This window comes from Carex rostrata, chromosome 5 (assembly GCF_964058835.1).
Source record: "Carex rostrata chromosome 5, lpCarRost1.2, whole genome shotgun sequence".
NCBI lineage: Eukaryota > Viridiplantae > Streptophyta > Magnoliopsida > Poales > Cyperaceae > Carex > Carex rostrata.
The window spans coordinates 11,864,030-11,883,267 of record NC_135922.1 but is presented as its reverse complement, the minus strand read 5'-3'; the positions used below and the strand labels follow the sequence as shown (position 1 = coordinate 11,883,267).

The 19,238-nt window shown below is 35.3% G+C and overlaps 1 protein-coding gene and 1 pseudogene across 2 annotated transcripts; both read right to left on the bottom strand.

The window, feature by feature from the left end:
- Positions 1-1,204: 1,204 nt before the first annotated feature.
- On the bottom strand, positions 1,205-6,565 carry LOC144554576 (DNA repair protein recA homolog 2, mitochondrial-like). The gene is made up of 8 exons (XM_078302890.1): positions 6,412-6,565; positions 6,208-6,268; positions 5,159-5,379; positions 4,771-4,858; positions 3,842-4,014; positions 3,325-3,471; positions 2,234-2,359; positions 1,205-1,791 (listed from the first exon to the last, which is right to left on the bottom strand). Exons 1-8 carry the CDS (start codon positions 6,526-6,528, stop codon positions 1,495-1,497), a joined length of 1,230 nt encoding a protein of 409 aa, XP_078159016.1. The 5' UTR covers positions 6,529-6,565; the 3' UTR covers positions 1,205-1,494.
- A 3,198-nt stretch (positions 6,566-9,763) lies between these two features.
- Positions 9,764-18,612, bottom strand: LOC144554073 (phospholipase D gamma 1-like; annotated as a pseudogene). Its single transcript, XR_013511530.1, has 10 exons — positions 17,008-18,612; positions 16,794-16,910; positions 16,083-16,277; positions 15,083-15,328; positions 13,190-13,258; positions 12,939-13,087; positions 12,434-12,582; positions 11,301-11,465; positions 10,849-11,046; positions 9,764-10,354 (listed from the first exon to the last, which is right to left on the bottom strand). The product of XR_013511530.1 is annotated as a phospholipase D gamma 1-like (transcript).
- Between the last annotated feature and the right edge of the window lie 626 nt (positions 18,613-19,238).

Sequence of the window (19,238 nt, the reverse complement as noted above, 5' to 3'; positions counted from 1 at the left end):
AAGGAAGGGTTAGGTTGACCCATATTTTTATTGATAACAATAAAAATGAATAAATGAAATCGGTAGCATCATTTTTAATTTTTTTTTTTTAAATAACAAAACTGGAATGAAGGGTATCGGTCAACCGGTTGTGACGAAACGTTCCGCCCATACTCCAGCCACGACAAGATGTTCCGTCCAAATCTGCATTATAATAAGATACCACAACTTTGAATTGTGGATGGTAGGTTTCATCATGGCCTGAAACCGAAACACTATGTTTCGCCTCCGTCGGATGGCCGGAACACTTCATTCCGATTTTGCTATTTTTAATTTTTATAGAAAAATGATGCTTCAGCATTTTATTTTTTTTATTTTTTAATGCTATGAATAAAAAACGGAAATTTATCATGGGAGGAACCTATTTGAAAGCTATTTGTAACAACTAACAAGAAATCAATGTCATCATTGAACAAGTCATCAGAAATTTTTAATGCTATGAATATAAAAATCAGGAAAAAAAATGGTCTCTTTCAAAGAATGGTTCTCCTATAGAAGAATGGTGCTCTCTGACGTTTTAATTCCAACAACTCTATCCAACTTTTGAATAACAATAGAAAGATAACCTATCATCGTCATCAATCATTGAACAAGTCATCTGGTGATCCATTTTACTTGCTTAGTTCGTTTCCGTATTCTCTTTTGAGTCATTATGTGATGTTCATGAAATGATCAGGTTGGAAAATTTTCTACCGTCCGATCAAACATATGAATAGATTTTTCAGAGAAGTGAGAGATTTCAAATTCGCAACGGATGATTGGAGTTTGAAGGAGTCCATGCTATACATAGTTACATACAAGATATCAGAAACTACAATAAAAATGATTCAGAAAGAAGAGAAGGTTACCAAATATATATGTAATATGCAGAGATAAATGAAAGGGAAGACAAACAAAAATTTATATGTTCTCCTGTAAGGGCTTGAATCTAAGGTCTAAACTGAGCACTTTTCATAACCAAAAGATTTTATAATTAGAATCGAACTCCCAAAATTTTACATGAAAGTTGAAACTTACCTACAAAGCGCCCAAGTATATAGTCCATTTTTAATAGATTTAATTCAAACTGATAAAGAAGTTCCACCATTTCTAACATGGAGAACAGTACAGAATTTCAGATTTTCAGTACAAGAAATAAATTTATTACAGCACAACATAAGAAAAATGATCAAGATCAACTGCAATATAAAAGAATGGTCTACTATATTACATATTACACCAATATAAAAGCACACATTCCAGCACTTTTCACCTAAGCACAAGGAAATGTTTATTACTCAGCATTTCAATCAATTCTTTTGTAATGCTTGCCATGTGGCAGTCCGTGTAGCAATTCGTGTTGTAGTCACAGTCATTCTTTTATTTGTCCTCTCTTTCCCAGGTGCTCCATTTATCCTTCGTGGTTCACTTTTCGTTATTCCTAATTTCCACCAGAGCAGTGTGTAAATAAGAATCTCAAGTTGCCTTCTCAAATAATTGCTTCCTCAAGGTACACATAAGCTCATCACAAATGTCACTATTTCTAGCCAAGTAGGACTCGGCCTCGTATTTATCTTCAAAATGATCTCCATTTATCCAATAACTGCCGTCTCCATTTTCTTCTCTCATTATGACTCCATGCACACTGGCCATCTCCAGTAGCTCAGCCTCACGGCGAATTCCAGTACCAAATCCAATCTCAAGCTCAGCTTTCTTCATAGCAGGGGATAACTTATTCTTTATCACTTGTACTGCTATGTTAATTCCAGTGACCTGTTAAATTTTGAGTAGAATATCATACATCAGCAAAAGAGTAAAATATTTTACAGAACGTTTTGTTTTCTCTGGAGTGTCACACTTTTGTGTATATGTTTTGTTCCTTTTTGCAAGAGCAAACATAGCACATTAAAATACAGTCAGTTCTTATTCAGGGGCAGAACTAGAAAAATTTAGATAAGAGGGGCTGAAACGTAAAATGCATAATATGTGCAAGTACATAATATGTGGTCACTAGGATTTAAACCCAAGTCCCCACAACCACTAGACTACAAGCACACATGCAGCATAGGAGACTGAAAAAACTTTAAGAAAAATGAAAATTCAATTAAATTTCATTATACATGATTAAAAATTTGGAATCATGGGGGTAGCTAAGCACCCCCTTGGATATACCTAGATCCGCCCCTGTATCTTATTTAACTTGGAGAATAAGTACCTTATCATTAGTTTGTATTAAACCCCTTCTGGAGATTCTCAATCGAACAGCCGCATAGAACTTTAGTGCATTTCCACCACAGGTTACCTCCTCTGCAGACAGGTATGATTTAGGTTTTTCTCTAACCTGCGTGACCAAGATTAACCTTTTCTTTCATCAATTTGTTCAAATCATTAATTTGTCTATAGAAAATTGGCCTCTTTTCATACTGAGATCATTGTGTCAAATAAATAACACTTAAAAATATATGCAGCTCATTTAGCAAATTACACTGCATTATTGTACAACTGCAGCTAGCATCTAACTTTCCAGGTAAATTTGCAGATACTTCCAAAAAACACCAGTAACATTAAATAAATAATGATAAAATCATTTCACTTAAAACTCCAGAAAGTTGCTTGATACAATGTTTGTGCAAAAACAAAAACTACAAACTAAATTTAGGTTGGCATAGCTTTTGCTCAATTACCTTTTAACAAATTAAAAGTTATTAGAAGTAGAGTCAAAGCTGATTCTGAAATAGTCCAATTAGGCCAGAATGCAATTAAAAAAAGTACAAGAAAAGGGTAAACATATAGTACTGAACTCAAGGATAAACACGAGTGATGAGGCTATGATTTGGTAGTAATAAAAAGAAAATTGGCTGTGATTTGCACATAAATTCAATTTGGTAGAAGAATGAGGCTATGGTACTATGCATATTACATAGAGGACCGCGCTATGGACTCATATCTTCATTTTTTAAATTCAAATAATCGATCTGAACCGTTCAACATCATCTTCATATGAAAATGTACCTACATACCAAATTTTACATTTTTTAGAATTTTCTTACTATTTTTTCAGATAGGTATTTGAAAATTCTGGACCATCCAAAATCAGTGATTTTCTACCTAACTAAAAAAATAGTAAAAAAATTCTAAAAAAATGTAACAAGTAAAGCTTCATATGGAGATCATGTTTCACGGTTCCGATCAACTGTTTGAACTTTCAAAATAGAGATATGGATCCATAGTACAGCCCGATCCGTAATATGCATATTACCATAGGCATAGCCTCACTCTTTGGTAGAAATTTTGTTTACAGAATACCTGATTAACAAAAATGACAATACATCGAGAGCGGCCTAGCGAACATTGGATTTTTCGAAGAGCCTTTGTCATGAGCAGAGATTGTGTTTCCTCTAAATTCATGTCGAGTGTACCACAAATCTCTGCTTGTGGTACGAGTGCTGCAACCTATTTTCACAATAACAAAAAATTCAGAGAGGAAAAACAAATCAGCACCATTTTAAATAAATCCAAGATAACTCAATGCAGTAAGTAGATGCAAGAGAGCATATGATGCTCAATCTAAATTCAATTCTCAATACAAAGTTCAAGTTTACAAGTTTTGTTCCTTTACAAAAAAAATTTAATTGTTCTATTTTATTTGTAATTCTAATCTCTTGTTTGTTTGATATATTAAGTTTGTGTGCAAAGTAAAAGCAATTTGAAACCATAAACTAACATAATCTTTAAATGTAAGTATAAAAAAAGAAAGGAAACAGATTAATAATTCAGTACAGAAAGGTTGATTAATAAATGGGGAATGTAGGATAGAGCTTACACTGTCGACAACTATCACATCAACCGACTCGGTGTTAATCAAAGTATTAACTATGCTTAACGAACTTTCAGCACAAACCGGATGAGTGATGAGAAGCTTCTCAGTATCTACACCTATATCTTCGGCAAAGTAAGGGTTGAATGCATTCTCCGCATCTATATATGCACAACATCCTGTAAAACAAAACGGGAAAATAATGAGGGATCATGTGGCAAAACAATGATTTATGAAATGAAAACAATATTTCATCTACAATTCTTATGATAACTTAGTATGTCAAATTTGAAGAGTGAGGCCATGGTACTATGCATAGCTCATACGATTCTGTACTATGGAACAGTATCTCCATTTATAAAGTCCAACTAGTCGATCCGAACTGCTCAACATGATCTTCATATTAAAATGTACTTGTAGACCCAATTTTACATTTTTTTTTGTAATTTTTGTTACTACTTTTTAGATAGGTAGAAAATCACTACTTTTGAACGGTCCAAAATCTTTACATCGAGTAATTTTCTACCTAATTAAAAAAAATAGTAAAAAATCTAAAATTCAGTCTCCACGTACATTTTCATATGGAAATCGTGTTGAACGGTTCAGAATGAATGTTTGAACTTTAAAAACGGAGAAATTAATCCATAGTACATACCAATTTGTGCTATGCATAGTACCGTAGCCTCATTCTATTTTTTAAACTAACACAACAGACCAATTGTGAGATTAATAGAGAAACAGTATTGTATGTTAAAACACTAACACTTAGCTACCAAGTAAATTTGTTTCTTTTTTCAATCGTCAAACCCCAAGTAAAACTAAACATTATGTTTGGCTTCGGGTTAGATCAAATAATCATCAGAGATTCCAAAGAAGGGCATGGCATTCTTTTTTTCTTTTTAACATTTCATCTTGTGTAATTGATATATCTGTACCTCCACTCTTCTGAGCTTCTCTTATGATGTGAAGAGCAAGAGTAGTTTTGCCGCAAGCCTCTTTCCCAAAAATTTCAACCATTCTTCCCTATAAAACACAAAAAGGATAAAAAGTTGCAGTTGAGAGCATCTAAAAAATAGCACAACTCGGTTTTAGATGCAGTTTTGGTTTCCTTTGCAATCAATATAGCATTCAACATAACTTTTATCTATTTATTTGCTCAATTCAACCTTTACCACCATTTTTATCTCTTTTTTTCACAAGTTTAATTTCTTCAGCTCATCTATTGCTTATTGATGGAATCAAGTTGTAATTGACTTGACCACAATCTCTGTTAGCAAAACAAAAGCACTTTCAGTTAACAGGTTAAAACTACAGTAAAAGTACCTTTGGAAGCCCTCCAATGCCAAGAGCTTGATCGAGTTTAACAGAACCAGTGGAGATGACTGAAGTGTACCTTGTGCAAAAGAATCTGTTCAGAGTCAGATTTGATTCTCTGTCAAAATCACATGCAAGTTGAGATAATGCGAAGTTCAGAGATGAATCTTTTTTGGTTGCCACGTCATCATCCAAAAGGTGATCCTTTTCGTACTCTAGATGTGCATCAGCTGAAATAAAGGGCTTATGTGAAAAACACACTAAGAAACAGATCTAAGTTACAGCTCATGTACCACGTGTCATTGGTTTTTGGCTTTTAAATCTAGTAAGAAGAATCATGAGAGGGCTCATGTTGCACTAATTCAATCAGGAAACCATAAATTAAAACAAACAAAAAGAATCGTGTGCTCAGACCTTTTAAGCTATGTAATTGGGTTGGAATAACAGGTTTAGAAATTTCAAACTGTAAACCCACAATTTAAGCACATAGATCCGTGCATTAAAAGTTATACTAACCCTAATTGCTACTACATACAGACCTCTAATTCCTGCCTCGACGCCAATGATTAAGTGATAGTAGTAAAATTCTAAGGTATCCTATATCTATTATAAAGATGACCTCCACAAGATTTAATTAATTTGCCCATAAAGAACCAGAGCAGACAAATTAAGTTATTTCATGATTAAAAGTTATAATTAAGTAGTTGTACCATTCTACTCTTAGTTGGTACTTGCATCTAGCAAAATAAGTGCACAAAATTGCAGTACTTTGTGATGCAGCATAATTTGATTCAAGTCTTATTCTGTAAAACCATCGGGACCAACAAAATCCAACCCACAAAATTGAACAGCAGAAACATGAATATATTGCAATTGAACTCAAGTAAAATCGCCCCCAACTTAAATGGGAGCAAGAAAGGGACTGGAAAATTCTGGTAAATTGAAAGCTTACTATTACTAAGGTATAAAAGAAAGCTCAAATTAGGCTCTACAACCATGAATGCAAATCTGATGCTTGGCAAAGAAGAATTAAATACATATACAAACAGACGGTGTACCTGTCGAAGATAAAAACTGAATTCTGGACCAAAATGGAGACACTGGTTTTGCTATCTCCTCCTATAAAACCATGAAAAACAAAAACATTGTCATAAAACAGGAAGGAACTCCTCCAATTTTATCAAAGGGTATGATTTGGCAACTACAAAAAATCGGAGAAAGACAAATTGAAACATTAAAAAGAGAATAAACATGAAACTCACCCAAGAGAGAAAACTGGGAGGCGGAGGAGACGAGAGAAGCCTCTCTCCGGAGGCGGCGTTAAAAGGTGGCCGGAGAAGAGAGGAGGAGAGGCGGAGAGCTCGTATTAGGGCTCTCATTTCTCGCTACACTGTAAAACACTGGAGAGAGCGGCTCTTGATTTCAGTAAGAGCAACACACGAATTCATATCATATAAGGTAACAGGCTATTTATTTTTCGATACAGAACGACCGATCAGAATCCGAATTGCTCTGATTCTGATCAGACGGTTCATATCTAAACGGAAATATTATTTTACCTCAGAGGATTGGGGATCGCACAAGGATTTTGTTAGGTTCTGATAATCTGCGTCGAGTATTGACTTGAAACCTGTACAACGAGTCTAATAGTCAAACGTAAATGGTTACTACATCAGATCAGTGACTCGTTACATGATTAGAAACACTTACCAACTTAAAGCAACAGATTTGACCTTCTTTAAAGCATTTTTGTTCATTCTTTCCTTGCAAAATTTGGAGGCGCGCGGCGCGCGCCCGCCCCATTTTTAGGTTAAGGTCGCATTCAAATTGAAATTTTAAATTTTCATCGTGCTTTAAAACTACAGCTGCACTTTTAAACTCCGACCGTTGATATTTTGCAAAAATGTTGATCTAGATTCTATAATTACGGTCGAAATTTTGAAACATGAAAAATGACAAATGAACAAATTTATTACTTTGGGTTTAGAGCAGTTAGTGTTTATTATTTTGTGTCAAACATGGTATATAATTATTTTTTATATTATGTATATTTTCTAAATTTTTAGACAAAAATATAAAAACAAAAGCGTATTTCGAAAAAAAAAATTAGGATGTGGGATAATTTTATAACTTTTCAATCTTTAGTATAATTTTGTAAGTTTTTTTTTTTCAATTATAACATATATTTAAAAAATAATAATAACCAAAGGTACCTTTTTTTGTGGCTCCACCATCGACCGACCGACTGTGAATCTATTGCCATCAAAAAGTGATATCACATCAACTGTAAATAACTAAAGATGAAAATCAAATAAGTCAAATTGCTTTTTTTTTTGGGTCTTTAAGGATTGTTCTAGAACCACGGACTTAGTACAGTGTCGTGAGTCTTGTCTTTCTATGAAGTGATACAAATGAGTTTAGCTAATATAACATTAGTGTCATTTTAGTCTATATAACATCGATTCTAAAACCTATCAAATCGACTTTGAACGACTAATTCAAATCGTTCAAACCGATTTATATTATGAGTGATGCGTTTACATACAATTTTTTTATATTTTCGAGTTATTTTAGTATCAAATCAAGCGGTAAAAATATTGAAAAATGAATGTATTAAAATTAACTTAAAAACTCACATATTTGACTGCTTGACTTAATACTAAATAAATTCAAAAAGTTATAAATTTTACATGTAAACGCACAACTAATGAAGTAGATCGGTTTGAACAGTTTGGATTCACCGTTTGAAGTCGATTTGATAGATTTTAGAGTTGGTGTTATATAAGTTGAAATGACACTAATATTATACTAGCCAAACTCGATACAAATTGTCAAATTCAATTATCAAGAATAATATCAAGATACTGAGATGTATTGGAAATCCGAAATCCTTTAATAAAAAAATAATAAAGAAGGATTCTTCTATTGGGTGACCCAATATACCAATATCATTATTGTTGAGTAGAATTAAGATGTTCTAAGTTTATCAAATCTCTTTTGTGAATTTAATTTTAAAATTTATTGGATTGATTTTAAACAATAAATCTCAATTGTTGGAACCGATCTACTTTAGAATGATGTGTCTAAATGCAAAAATTCTAAAATTTTGAATTAATTGTATATAGAATGAAGTGGTCAGTAATTGTTCAAAAATGAATACATTAAAATTAATTTATAAACATTTTAATTTTGACCGCTTGATTTTATACTAAATTAATTCTAAAATTAATTTTTTTTACATGTAGACGCATCACTCGTAAGATAAAATCGGTTTCAACGAATTGAATTTTGTCATTTAAAACCAATATGATAAATTTTAAATTTTAAAATTTTAAAACCAATTAAAAATTTACAAGTAGACGCATCACTCATTAGATAGGCAGGTTTCAACATTTAAATTCGTCATTTGAGGCCAATTCGATGAGTTTTTATACTTTAGTTTACCAAGAAGCTCGATGAACTTAACAACACCCTAGTTTTACTCCATAAAATAGTGCTACAACATAAAACATAGTTTTGATCTGTACAGCCCATTATCTACTCTATAGCTATTCCTTCCAGATCTTAAAGTTGTGTATTGAACTTTTGATCGTTAGAGAAATAGTATAAAAATAGTTAGAATAACATGAAAAGAGTGCTAATTTGAGTAATGTGAAAAGAGTACTCGTTTGAATTGTAGAGCGAGAATTATATTATTTTCCTTTTAGAAAATAAAAAATTAATTCTTTAGGAAAGGGAATGAATATTTCTTTTTCAAAAAATGGATGTACCTGCAGAGTGGAAAAAACGTGTCAAAAACGTGTCGTACCGCCGTGACTTTGGTCTGGTGCCGTATCGTGATTAAGTGAATAGTGACACATGCCGTGCCATCACTAAAATGTTAAGGAGTGGTCACGGCATGCAAATAGTCACGGCACACGAGTCACGTCATGACTCGCGTGTTGTGTTCAAACATAACTGGTCACGTCTCTCACGTTTAACTATTTTTTTTCATAATTTAAGTTAGTTTATTTAAAATTCATCATTTGATTAAGACCTAACGGTCCTAATTACACGTGACCGGATCACGACACGCTAATGATCACGACACGATATTGATTACCGTGACCGGATCTTTCGCGTGACGTGCCATGCCAAATTTTTCAAAAGCTGATCACGACACGCTAATGATCACGACACGGGACACGCAAGTTACGGCACGAAACAGTCACACGTGTCGTGCCGTAACCGTGCCGTGCCATTTTTCCCACTCTAACTGCACAGAGTTACACCAGGTGCAAGTTTTCAGAACCGCACTAATGGGGATACTCAGTGTTATACAGATGTTAAACCCTATCTTGACCATAGACTTGTCCGAGTACTAGGAACCACACCAATTCCATCTTTTCTTCGAGAAAAAAAAAAAAAAACAATCAATCTCCATTTTTGTTTTTGAAAACTTGCCAGCAGCTGACAAGTGAAAAAAAAAATCAATATCTTTTCTGAAGATTTTATATTTCTTAATTTATATAATAAAAAAATCCTAGAATTATGTTGGAGAAAAGAGCAGGGCGAGTGCTAACCTTGTACTGTTACAGGAAGACTGAGTTCACGGAAAAGTGCTAATCCAGTACTATCCTAGACCTTTATTTAAACACGATTCAAAAATGGGAAGTTCTAAAAAAAATGTTACCTGTCTTCTATCTCATGTTTTATTTAAGTGTAGAACAGCAATTATTTTGATCTCTGGCCCTGTGTATATTTACAATTAGTGTACAAATACAATCGCTAAAAAAGGGAGAGAGATAAAAGAGAATCATGCACACAAGAAAACCAATGACCTCAGACCTTGATGCATCATTTACCCAAACGGCTGAAACTAACAAACATCATTACTTACGCGGTTAAGTTCAATAATCATATGGTAATATTCTCAGCTGGTATATGCAAAATCTCTGCTGGTACAGAACCACCTATCTCCCCTCCCAAATCTGGGAAAGTCTTACAGCCTGGCAGGGATGTTACCTTGCCCCTGCGGTCCACATTAAGAGGATACTTTAGGAGGTGGCCTCTCATATCTGTTACTTCATCTGAGACAAACTGCTTCCAGTTGAGTTCTCCCATGCTGCGTACCCTTCTTACACATTCAATGCTCTGCGGTTGGTTGAAAATTTCCTCACTGGTACCGGTGTGCTCGGCCCATAATGACATTCTGTACCCATATATCTGCATTTAATATATTTCATCAGATTTGTATGTGCTAAGTTCAGGCGAGCACTGACTCTGTGAAATATCACGAGATAATGCAAAAGAACCCCTGAAAAATGAGAAATATCTTCTCCCTCAAAAAGGTTTAAAGTGAACAAACACCATCTATATCTAAGACTCACATAATTACGCCTCTTTCTATTTATGTATAAATATGCAATTATAAATGAATGTGGACCGAGTTTGGTTCAAAGCCCAGTCTAAACCATCTGATCTGCATTTAGATTCGTATAGATGGCCATGTCAGATTGTCCCTAAATGTGGCATGAAAGGATATGATTTGTGAAGGAGTCGGTTAGGTGAGTTAGCCCAAAATGGGCTTTAATCATAATCCTATTAATAAAAGTAAAAGGCTAAGCACCCTTACAACATTACCCCCCCCCCCCCCCCCCCCCCCCCCCCAACCCCCACACCCAAAACAAATTCCTACCGAACAAAAGTTAACGACTTACCTGACCATGCGGAGCAGATTGCTTTATAGCCCAAGTGTAATGCGGCTGGTACACACCCATTGCAATCTCTGTATCTCTGGTTCCTTCAAGAGATCGCTGGTTTATATTGGCTGATCCAATTATCACATACTCATCATCCACTATCATACCTTTCGAGTGAACGTATATCATAAACCTCCTATTTTTCCTTGCACTTACCTGACCATAGCAGCAGATGTCAACATAACAAAGCATTCTGGGTACCTTCTATTATTCGCCTAAACAGTTATGGTTCTCAGTAAAGGTCTCTAATGATACATGCAGTATCACTCAGATCAAAACTAGTAGGTCCCTGTCCTTTTAAAAGTACATTTTTCATTATTAAGTCTCTCACAATTTGGTTGCCTAGCTAGTACTAATCATGACCTATTTCTTTATGAATACAACGAATGAAAACAAAACACACAATTTACCTGTGTGTTATTTGAATTTGAACTTTTTTCTGGTACTCGGTCTAGAGGCTCACGGTTACCAAGGCAAAAGAAATTCAGGTAATCTTGTGGCTCATACTTGTCCTCCAGGCCAGCTTCCTTTAGAGCCCTGTAGATTGTCTCATACATCATCTGCATTGTCTTCTTCTGCAATCAAAGAACTAGATCTACTTAAGTACATTAACTGCAATATTGTTTTATGAGTGAGGCTATGGTAGTATGCATAGCGCGGATTGGTCCGTACTATGGATCAATATTTTTGTTTTCAATGTTCAAACAATCGATCTGAACCATTTAACGTGATCTTCATATGAAAATGTAGAAAATCACTAGTTTAGAATGGTCTAGAACCATTAGGTTCTAGATCAAGTGATTTTCTAACTATCTAAAACATTAAAAAAATATTCTGAAAATATAAAATTTAACCTACAAGTACATTTTCATATGGAGATCATGATGAACGGTTCATATTAACTGTTTGGACTACGAAAATAGAGATATTGATCCATAGTACGGACCAACATGCACTATGCATAGTACCCTAGCCTCACTAAAATTGTTTTATTGCCAAATTGCCCATTTACTTCACTACAAAAGAACCAAAGAAATCTTAAAGAAATTGCAGTTCTAGTCAGAAGTGGTTCAGAATCTGTCAGGTTATACAGTTATACTACTAAATATCTCAGCTAAGCTAGACTTTGTCCAGCATTTACCCAAAACAAACCAATCGCAAACTTTGGCAAACAACAACTGATTTAACCTAATTTGCCTCTTTTAACACTTTAGTCTGCAATAATGCCTCAGTTTACCCATAATAGCTTAAATATCACCCAAGCCTAGAAAAGGCAAGAAAAACCAAACACAAACACGAAACAACCATCAAAAGGTCAAAACTCAGAACCATGGTTCAACTCATGGCATCACCATACCTGCTTGTAAAATCATGTATTGACAACAAAAACATGGTCTCTGTCCGGTTCTCAAAAAAAAAAATAAGACATCAAAAACATGGAATGAAATCAGATTTGAGTCAGCTAGTACTCATTAAGTCGAAATTGTAAATACTTGCAATATTATAATATAAATCAGGGAACTCCAAAAAATATAAAGCTAACCTGCCAATATAGAATTCTCTGTGTAGCGAAACTTGTTGGAATGCCCTCTGGCCACATTGGAATTACAATGTATGCAGCGAACCTCTCATTTGCTTTTATCTTGTTTGCAATTTTTAAGGCAATCTCAATTGGTATCAGATTATTGGCACCTGCAGTTGAAGAATTGATATCAAACTAATTATCATATCAATGCACAATTTCCTTGGATAGAATCATTTTATGTGGAGACACAAATGTAAAACTGTGACACTCTGTGTATTGGAAAGTCATATAACTTGCTCGTATAAGATAAACAATTACTATAACTTCTTTTCATATTAAAAGGGTTGTGGTACTGATCCAAAGTAAAGCAGACCAAGGGAAGTGTTGCTATCTTCAACCAATAACTAACTATTAAACTTTTTCTTTACATTTTTTTGTGATTTTCTAAGCTGTCGTTATCAGAAAAATCCAGTCATTGACTAAATATGCAATTAGTATTGCATGAAGTAATATCAATATTTACCTGTTTCTTTGTTGGAATCCCAGTGGAAGGAAGAACCGACAAAATACTGATTTTCAATGTAAATGAAGTGCTGGGCTTGCACGGATGGCATTTACATAAGCAGTATGTATGCTCGTATCAATCAAAACATTCTTCCCACACACAAGGTTCTGCAATTCAAGAGAAAGTTTTTAAATGCTTTATGATTATGATTGGGTTGTTGTTGTTGTTGTTGTTGAAAAAGAAAAGGTCTTCTCTTTAGAATTACATACACTTAGGCTTGCTTCCCTTGGATCCTTCGGAAAACCTTCAGCCGAGCTTGAGTCAATAGATCTGAACATCTATTTCGTCAATCACAAGGAAACAACAAATATATGATTAAATAACAGGTGTTCACATGTCAGTAAGGTACAGTATCAATCAGGACCTGTACTGGACTTCTGGTGTGTAGTGGCATATCTCAATAATGGAGTACGTCCGATGCCCATTTGGACCAACTTTTGGGTCCAATGAGCTCCAAGACCGTCCGATCAGTTTTCACATCTGTGCACACATTGAAGCTTACACGCACACATTTTAAAGTGGAGTGCACGCATCTTGAAGCAGATCGGACAGTGATTGAGCCCATCAAACCAAAGTAGGTCCGATGGGCATCAGACCTGCTCTCAATGCTTAGCTCAGCTCTCCCTGCTAGGGGTGTTCAAACAGTTGGTTCGGTTACGATCGAATTAAAATTGTCAAATCAAAATTTTAATTGGTTTCAAAAATCTAACTGAATTAAACTTGTCAAGCGAACCAAAAAAAAACCGAAGTAAATAAGGAAGTCGATATTCGTGGTCCAAGAGAGATCAAATTTCAAAAAAACAATTCAATACACAAATACAGTTAATAATCAGAGCAATAAATATCAAGGTATAAATATCAGTCAAACCGAAATAAGAGAGATTAAACCAAATCAAATATACAAAATCGAAATAATTCAAGTAAATATCAAGTAATTCGGTTTGTTTGGTTGAGCCGAAATAAGAGAGATTAAACTGAACCAAATATAAAAAACCAAAATAATTCAAATATTCAACCGAACTGAATCATTTAACTGTAATACCGAACCATTTTATCCAAAATTTGTCGGTTTGGTTGAAAACCAAATAAACCGGATCCAATGCACACCCCTACTCTCTGATCCATCCTCTGGGTATCTGAATTGAGGCTCATTAAAACTCTAAAAATGTTTTGCCACAATGGTTGGTTTGGCTGACTGGTATTAATGGTGTTTAGTAGGTGGCTATTGGTAAGTAGATTGTATGTTAGTGTAATCTAACTAGCCACAAAAAAATGCAAATTCACCAAATAAGAACTTGTTTAGCTAGCATACAGATTAAATATCGTACTGGCAGCAACAGAGCCAGAATATATGGTACTTATTTTGATAGCCATTAAATTAAAGAGGAGGGTTCCAATGCCTCATGCCCTTCATACCTCATCCTATCTCATATTTTATATTTTCGTTTTTAAAGTCTAAATTGTCAATCCAAACAGTTCAACCTAATATCCATACTAAAATATAGTTGTAGATGAAATTTTATAATTTTTGTAATTTTTTTACTATTTTTTAAGATGGGTTGAAAATCACTGTTTTTTAACAGTCCAAAAACAGTCATTTTGTACCTATCTTAAAAAATAGTATTTTTTTTTTTTAAATTATAAAATTTCATCCCTAGGCATATTTTAGCATACATATCATGTTGAACAGTTCGGATCAACAATTTGGACTTTGAAAACAAAGATATAAAATATGAGATATAATGAGGTATGGAAAACATGAGACATTGGAACCCTCCTCTAAATTAAATTAACCAACATTTAGTTTCAATCTTAAAATGCCGTACTTGCAGCCTTTTTAAAAAAGTTTCTAATGTTTCTCACATTTGTCTAATAAAAGCACAAAATTTTCAAAGACCTTAAAGTACATTTTTCAAATGATTTTTTTATCAGGGAGGGTGGGTCCCTGGCCACCCTTCCATCCCTCACTGCATACTGTAGAACTATTTTATGACCAGATTGTACCTTCGTCCCATGAAATTGTTTATTTTTTATTTTTTGCGTGTTCCATGAACTTGTTAAAAAAAAAAAATTAACAAATTAATTAGGATGATGGAGCATACCTGCACGTGCCAAGATTCTGGATCATTGTCACTTATGTAAGGCGTATCATCAAGTAATATCTCTGGAATACTCTTAAGATTAAGCAACACGTCATCATAAGACTTCACCATTTTCTTAAGACCGTGCCGTTCTGCCGCTTTTCGCCAGCGCTCTTCAAAATTTCTCAGCACATCATATGCTGCTGGACCATCGATTTTAGAGTGCAAGTCATGCCATGGCTCTCTTGGACCACGAGTATCGACCTCCTGCAGATGCGAAGGAAAATAACATACAGCATATGTTTGTACTTATTTAGTTATTCATTTTTTTTAAGAGTGAGGCTACGGAACTATGCATAGTACACTTTGGTCCGTACTACAGATTCATATCTTCATTTTGAAAGTATAAAGTCGATCCAAACTGTTCATCATGATCTTGCATATGAAAATGTACATGGAGACCAAATTTTATATTTGTAAGATTTTTTTTACTATTTTTTTAGATAGGTAGAAAATCACTACTTTCGAATGGTCTAGAATCTTTAGATCAAGTAATTTTGTACCTATATAAAAAAATTCTAAAAAATGTAAAATTTGGCATCCAAGCAAATTTTCATATGGAGATCACATGTTGAGCAGAATGGATCGATTGTTTGAATTTTGAAAATGAAAATATACATCCATAGTACTAACCAAAGTACGCTATGCATAGTACCATAGCCTCACTCTTTTGTTAATGGTCTTTTTATGAAGATCAAATTAGGGGCAAGACGAACGTTTTCTTTTGCTCAATTGAAAAGCTTAATTAGTCGACATATTTCCCATTTTTTTAAATTCTATCATAAATTATCCCACTTCAATCAGACTTTCTACCCAAAGCTCCAACTTCCACTTTCCAATAACCAATTTGTAACACCAAATTCAGAAATGACACAAATCTAGTCTTGGAACCATTTACTATACTAACCAAAGTTACCTAACTATAAATAAATCAGGATTCAAAAGGCAAAAAGTTAATTACCTTAAAGTTGGGGTTGTAATAATCATCCTTGTGTAATGTGTCCAGAGTCCTAAATAAAGGATGTGTTGGGGTATCATACCGGCCTCCACATAGATCAAGCCCTCCAACAAATGCAATTATTTTTCTTCTGTAGTTCCCAGCATCAGCATCTACCACAACAGTTTTCTGATGATGTGTAAAGATAGCTCCAATTTCCTGCACTCTCCCATAGAAAATAATAAAAAAAATTGAATGAAGCAGTTCTCGATGAAGCAGTTTCATGATAGAAACAACAGTTACACAAAAGAAGGCAGTTCTTAACTTCTGTCAATCAGTGCTATTACCATACGAGTCATTACCCCTTACTGGGAAAGAAAATAAAGGGCTTTGAGGTCAATTGAACACAAAGCATAACTAGTCTCTTCTTCTATGAGCAAGTTCTGGATTCACCACATGATTTTGTATCGATCAATCTTTGTTTTTGTGTGTGTGTCAGTCACCTCTCCTTTTTTGGTTTTATAAGTCCTATGCAATTATACCTTTGTATTTGTTTTTCTGAAGGTAAAGAATATGCTCTACTTCCTCTCATTTTAGATATTTTTCTTGATATGTGAAAATTCTATAATGTAGCAAATGAAAAAAAAAATATATATGGGCAATCCTTTTTGTTACGATTGATCCAATGTCACCATTAATTTTATTTAACTACCATAAAAGGTTAATTCAGATGACCTTCTTTTTAACAAAGCTGTGCTTTTTGCCAGCAGCACGAGGGCAAACCAACACATTGACTGATGAATGCTTAAAGAAATGCCGTGTCACCTCGTCATTTGTGCCCATAACCCCAGCCTGCCAAGAAGTCTCAACTCATAGATCAGTATGTTTGTCTAGACAAACTAAAGACACAGTAATTAACATGAGTTATCCAGACAAAATGAAAACTTACAGTTTTTAAACCAAGAAAGCTCACAGAGAATGGATCATCCCAAATGAGGAGGCAAACCCTAGCCCCTTCTTGTGATTTGCGCTTGAGGAGTTCACCCAATGTAACCATATTCCCTTTTCCTCCATCACGAACTAGAGTGACTGTGTGAAAAACCGACCAACCAACAATATAAATCAACCTGGTAGCACCACTAATCGCATCAAAGACATCTCTCCAACACTGCCCATGCTTATACTTCACTCCGTTTTCAAGCCAGAAGTTTGGCAAGCAATTGTCAGGCACGTGTGCATCTTGGTACAACGTTACCTTACCTCCCCTTCTAAGAGGAAAGTATGTATTGGGCACGCCTTTGAAATCCAACCCCACAGTAACACCGCGGTGGTACATTGTAAGCCTCGCAACCGGGATGTATTGTATTGAGAAACTCAACACGGCTCCTTGGTTGCACGGCTTTCCATTTGGCCCGAGAACTGGAAATGTGCCATCGATCCTCTCCCCTGTGTAGATCTTTTCAGCGGGGATTGACACAGTACCAATAATCTGTGCACGGACTACGTCATTATCTTTTACTGTGAACAACACCCTAGTATCCTCATGCGCCACCGGAACATAGAAATGCTGGTCCCATGTGGGGTTCTCGTTGTTGTCAATCACATATGTACGTGCTATAACAGCATTGCAAACAGAGACAGTTACATATGGGTCACTAGTGATGGTTATGCGGGGCCCAATAAGATCATTAACAATCTTGTGAAACATATCCTTATTGGGCAAATTTTTCGCACATTTGATAAATATGTCTAGACTTCCATGAAGGAGAAGAACCTTCATTGATGACTTCCCTTTGCCGCTTGGAGATCCGGTATATGGTACAATCTGACTGGTACCATACTGTGAACCAGAAAAGGTGCCACCATGTTCTGATAACGGAGAGTTAGCATAACTGCCAAACGAATCATACCTCTGGACCTGGTGGTGCGACAATGATGATGACGTGGCCAATCCATCATGGGCCGAGGAAGGGGGATAGCACAAATGGTTGGGGTTGTCATAATGGCCGCTTCCAATGTGGTGAAAGCTGGATGGTAGCGGATGCGGGTAGAGATTCGGATTCAGGTAAGTGGGAGGAGAGGGAGGGTAGGGATCGTATGGATTAGGTGCGTTAACAGGTAGAGGGTATTGCAATTTACCGGAAGGGCTGAATTGCAAGGCTAGGTTATGCAGATGAGAGGGTAAAGAGACAGAGGAGCTGAGGTACGGGCTAATTGGATGCGGGTTCGGATCAGGGTTGGGATGATTTGGTGGCGGGTATCCGTATGAGAACTGGTTCGGATCAAGGTCAGGCTTGTTTGGTGATGGGTTACGTGGGTACCCGTAGGGGAGCTGGTTCGGATCAGGGTTGGAATAGTTTGGTGACGTGTATCCATATAAGAGCTGGTTCGGATCAAGGTCGGGCTTGTTTGGTGGTGGGAAGCCGTATGGGATCTGGTTCGGATCAGGGTATGACTGGTTACGTGGCGGGTATTCTTCGTATTGTGGGTATAGTGGATACGGATTTCTATAATTATCCATTGCGGAGAAGGAGAAAGCGCTGAGGAGGTCTAGGCTGTTAGGCCTCTTTTGGGCTCAAATTCGGCCCAACACAGTAATTATGTATGCAAAGCAGAGAACTAGTCGGGCTTCAGTTGGGCCCTGACTTTGAGCAGAAAAATTCTAACTCATTTCGGATTATTTGAAATCCAAAAACACTGTCATTCTCGGATTATTTGAAGCTCTCGATATTTGTAACTGGGCAACGTAGTGACAAGATATCTGAATAATTTGTGAATTTTACGAAAATTTTTTAAAATTTTACGAATTATTGACGAATTTTTTCTAAATTTTCCAAGAACAAATTTTTTTTTGTTTCCTTGCAGGACTGAGATTTCTGATCCGAATAACTCCGAATCATTCCCGAATAACGAATTTTTGATCTCGCCGAACCAAACCCGAATAATTCATTTGTCACTATGCTGGGCACCCTGGTTTTCTCTATTCACAAACCTATTTGATAAGAATATTTAAACTGTAAAGTATGAGAAATCAGTATATATAACCATGTTAGAAGTTTGTCATGACTAATTACATGATAACATGGAGCATGGAAGTAAATTAATCTGCTTTGATTCTGGAGAATCACAGAACCCTTAATTCAATCCTAAATCTATCCATTCATCAATTTTAAAATTCGT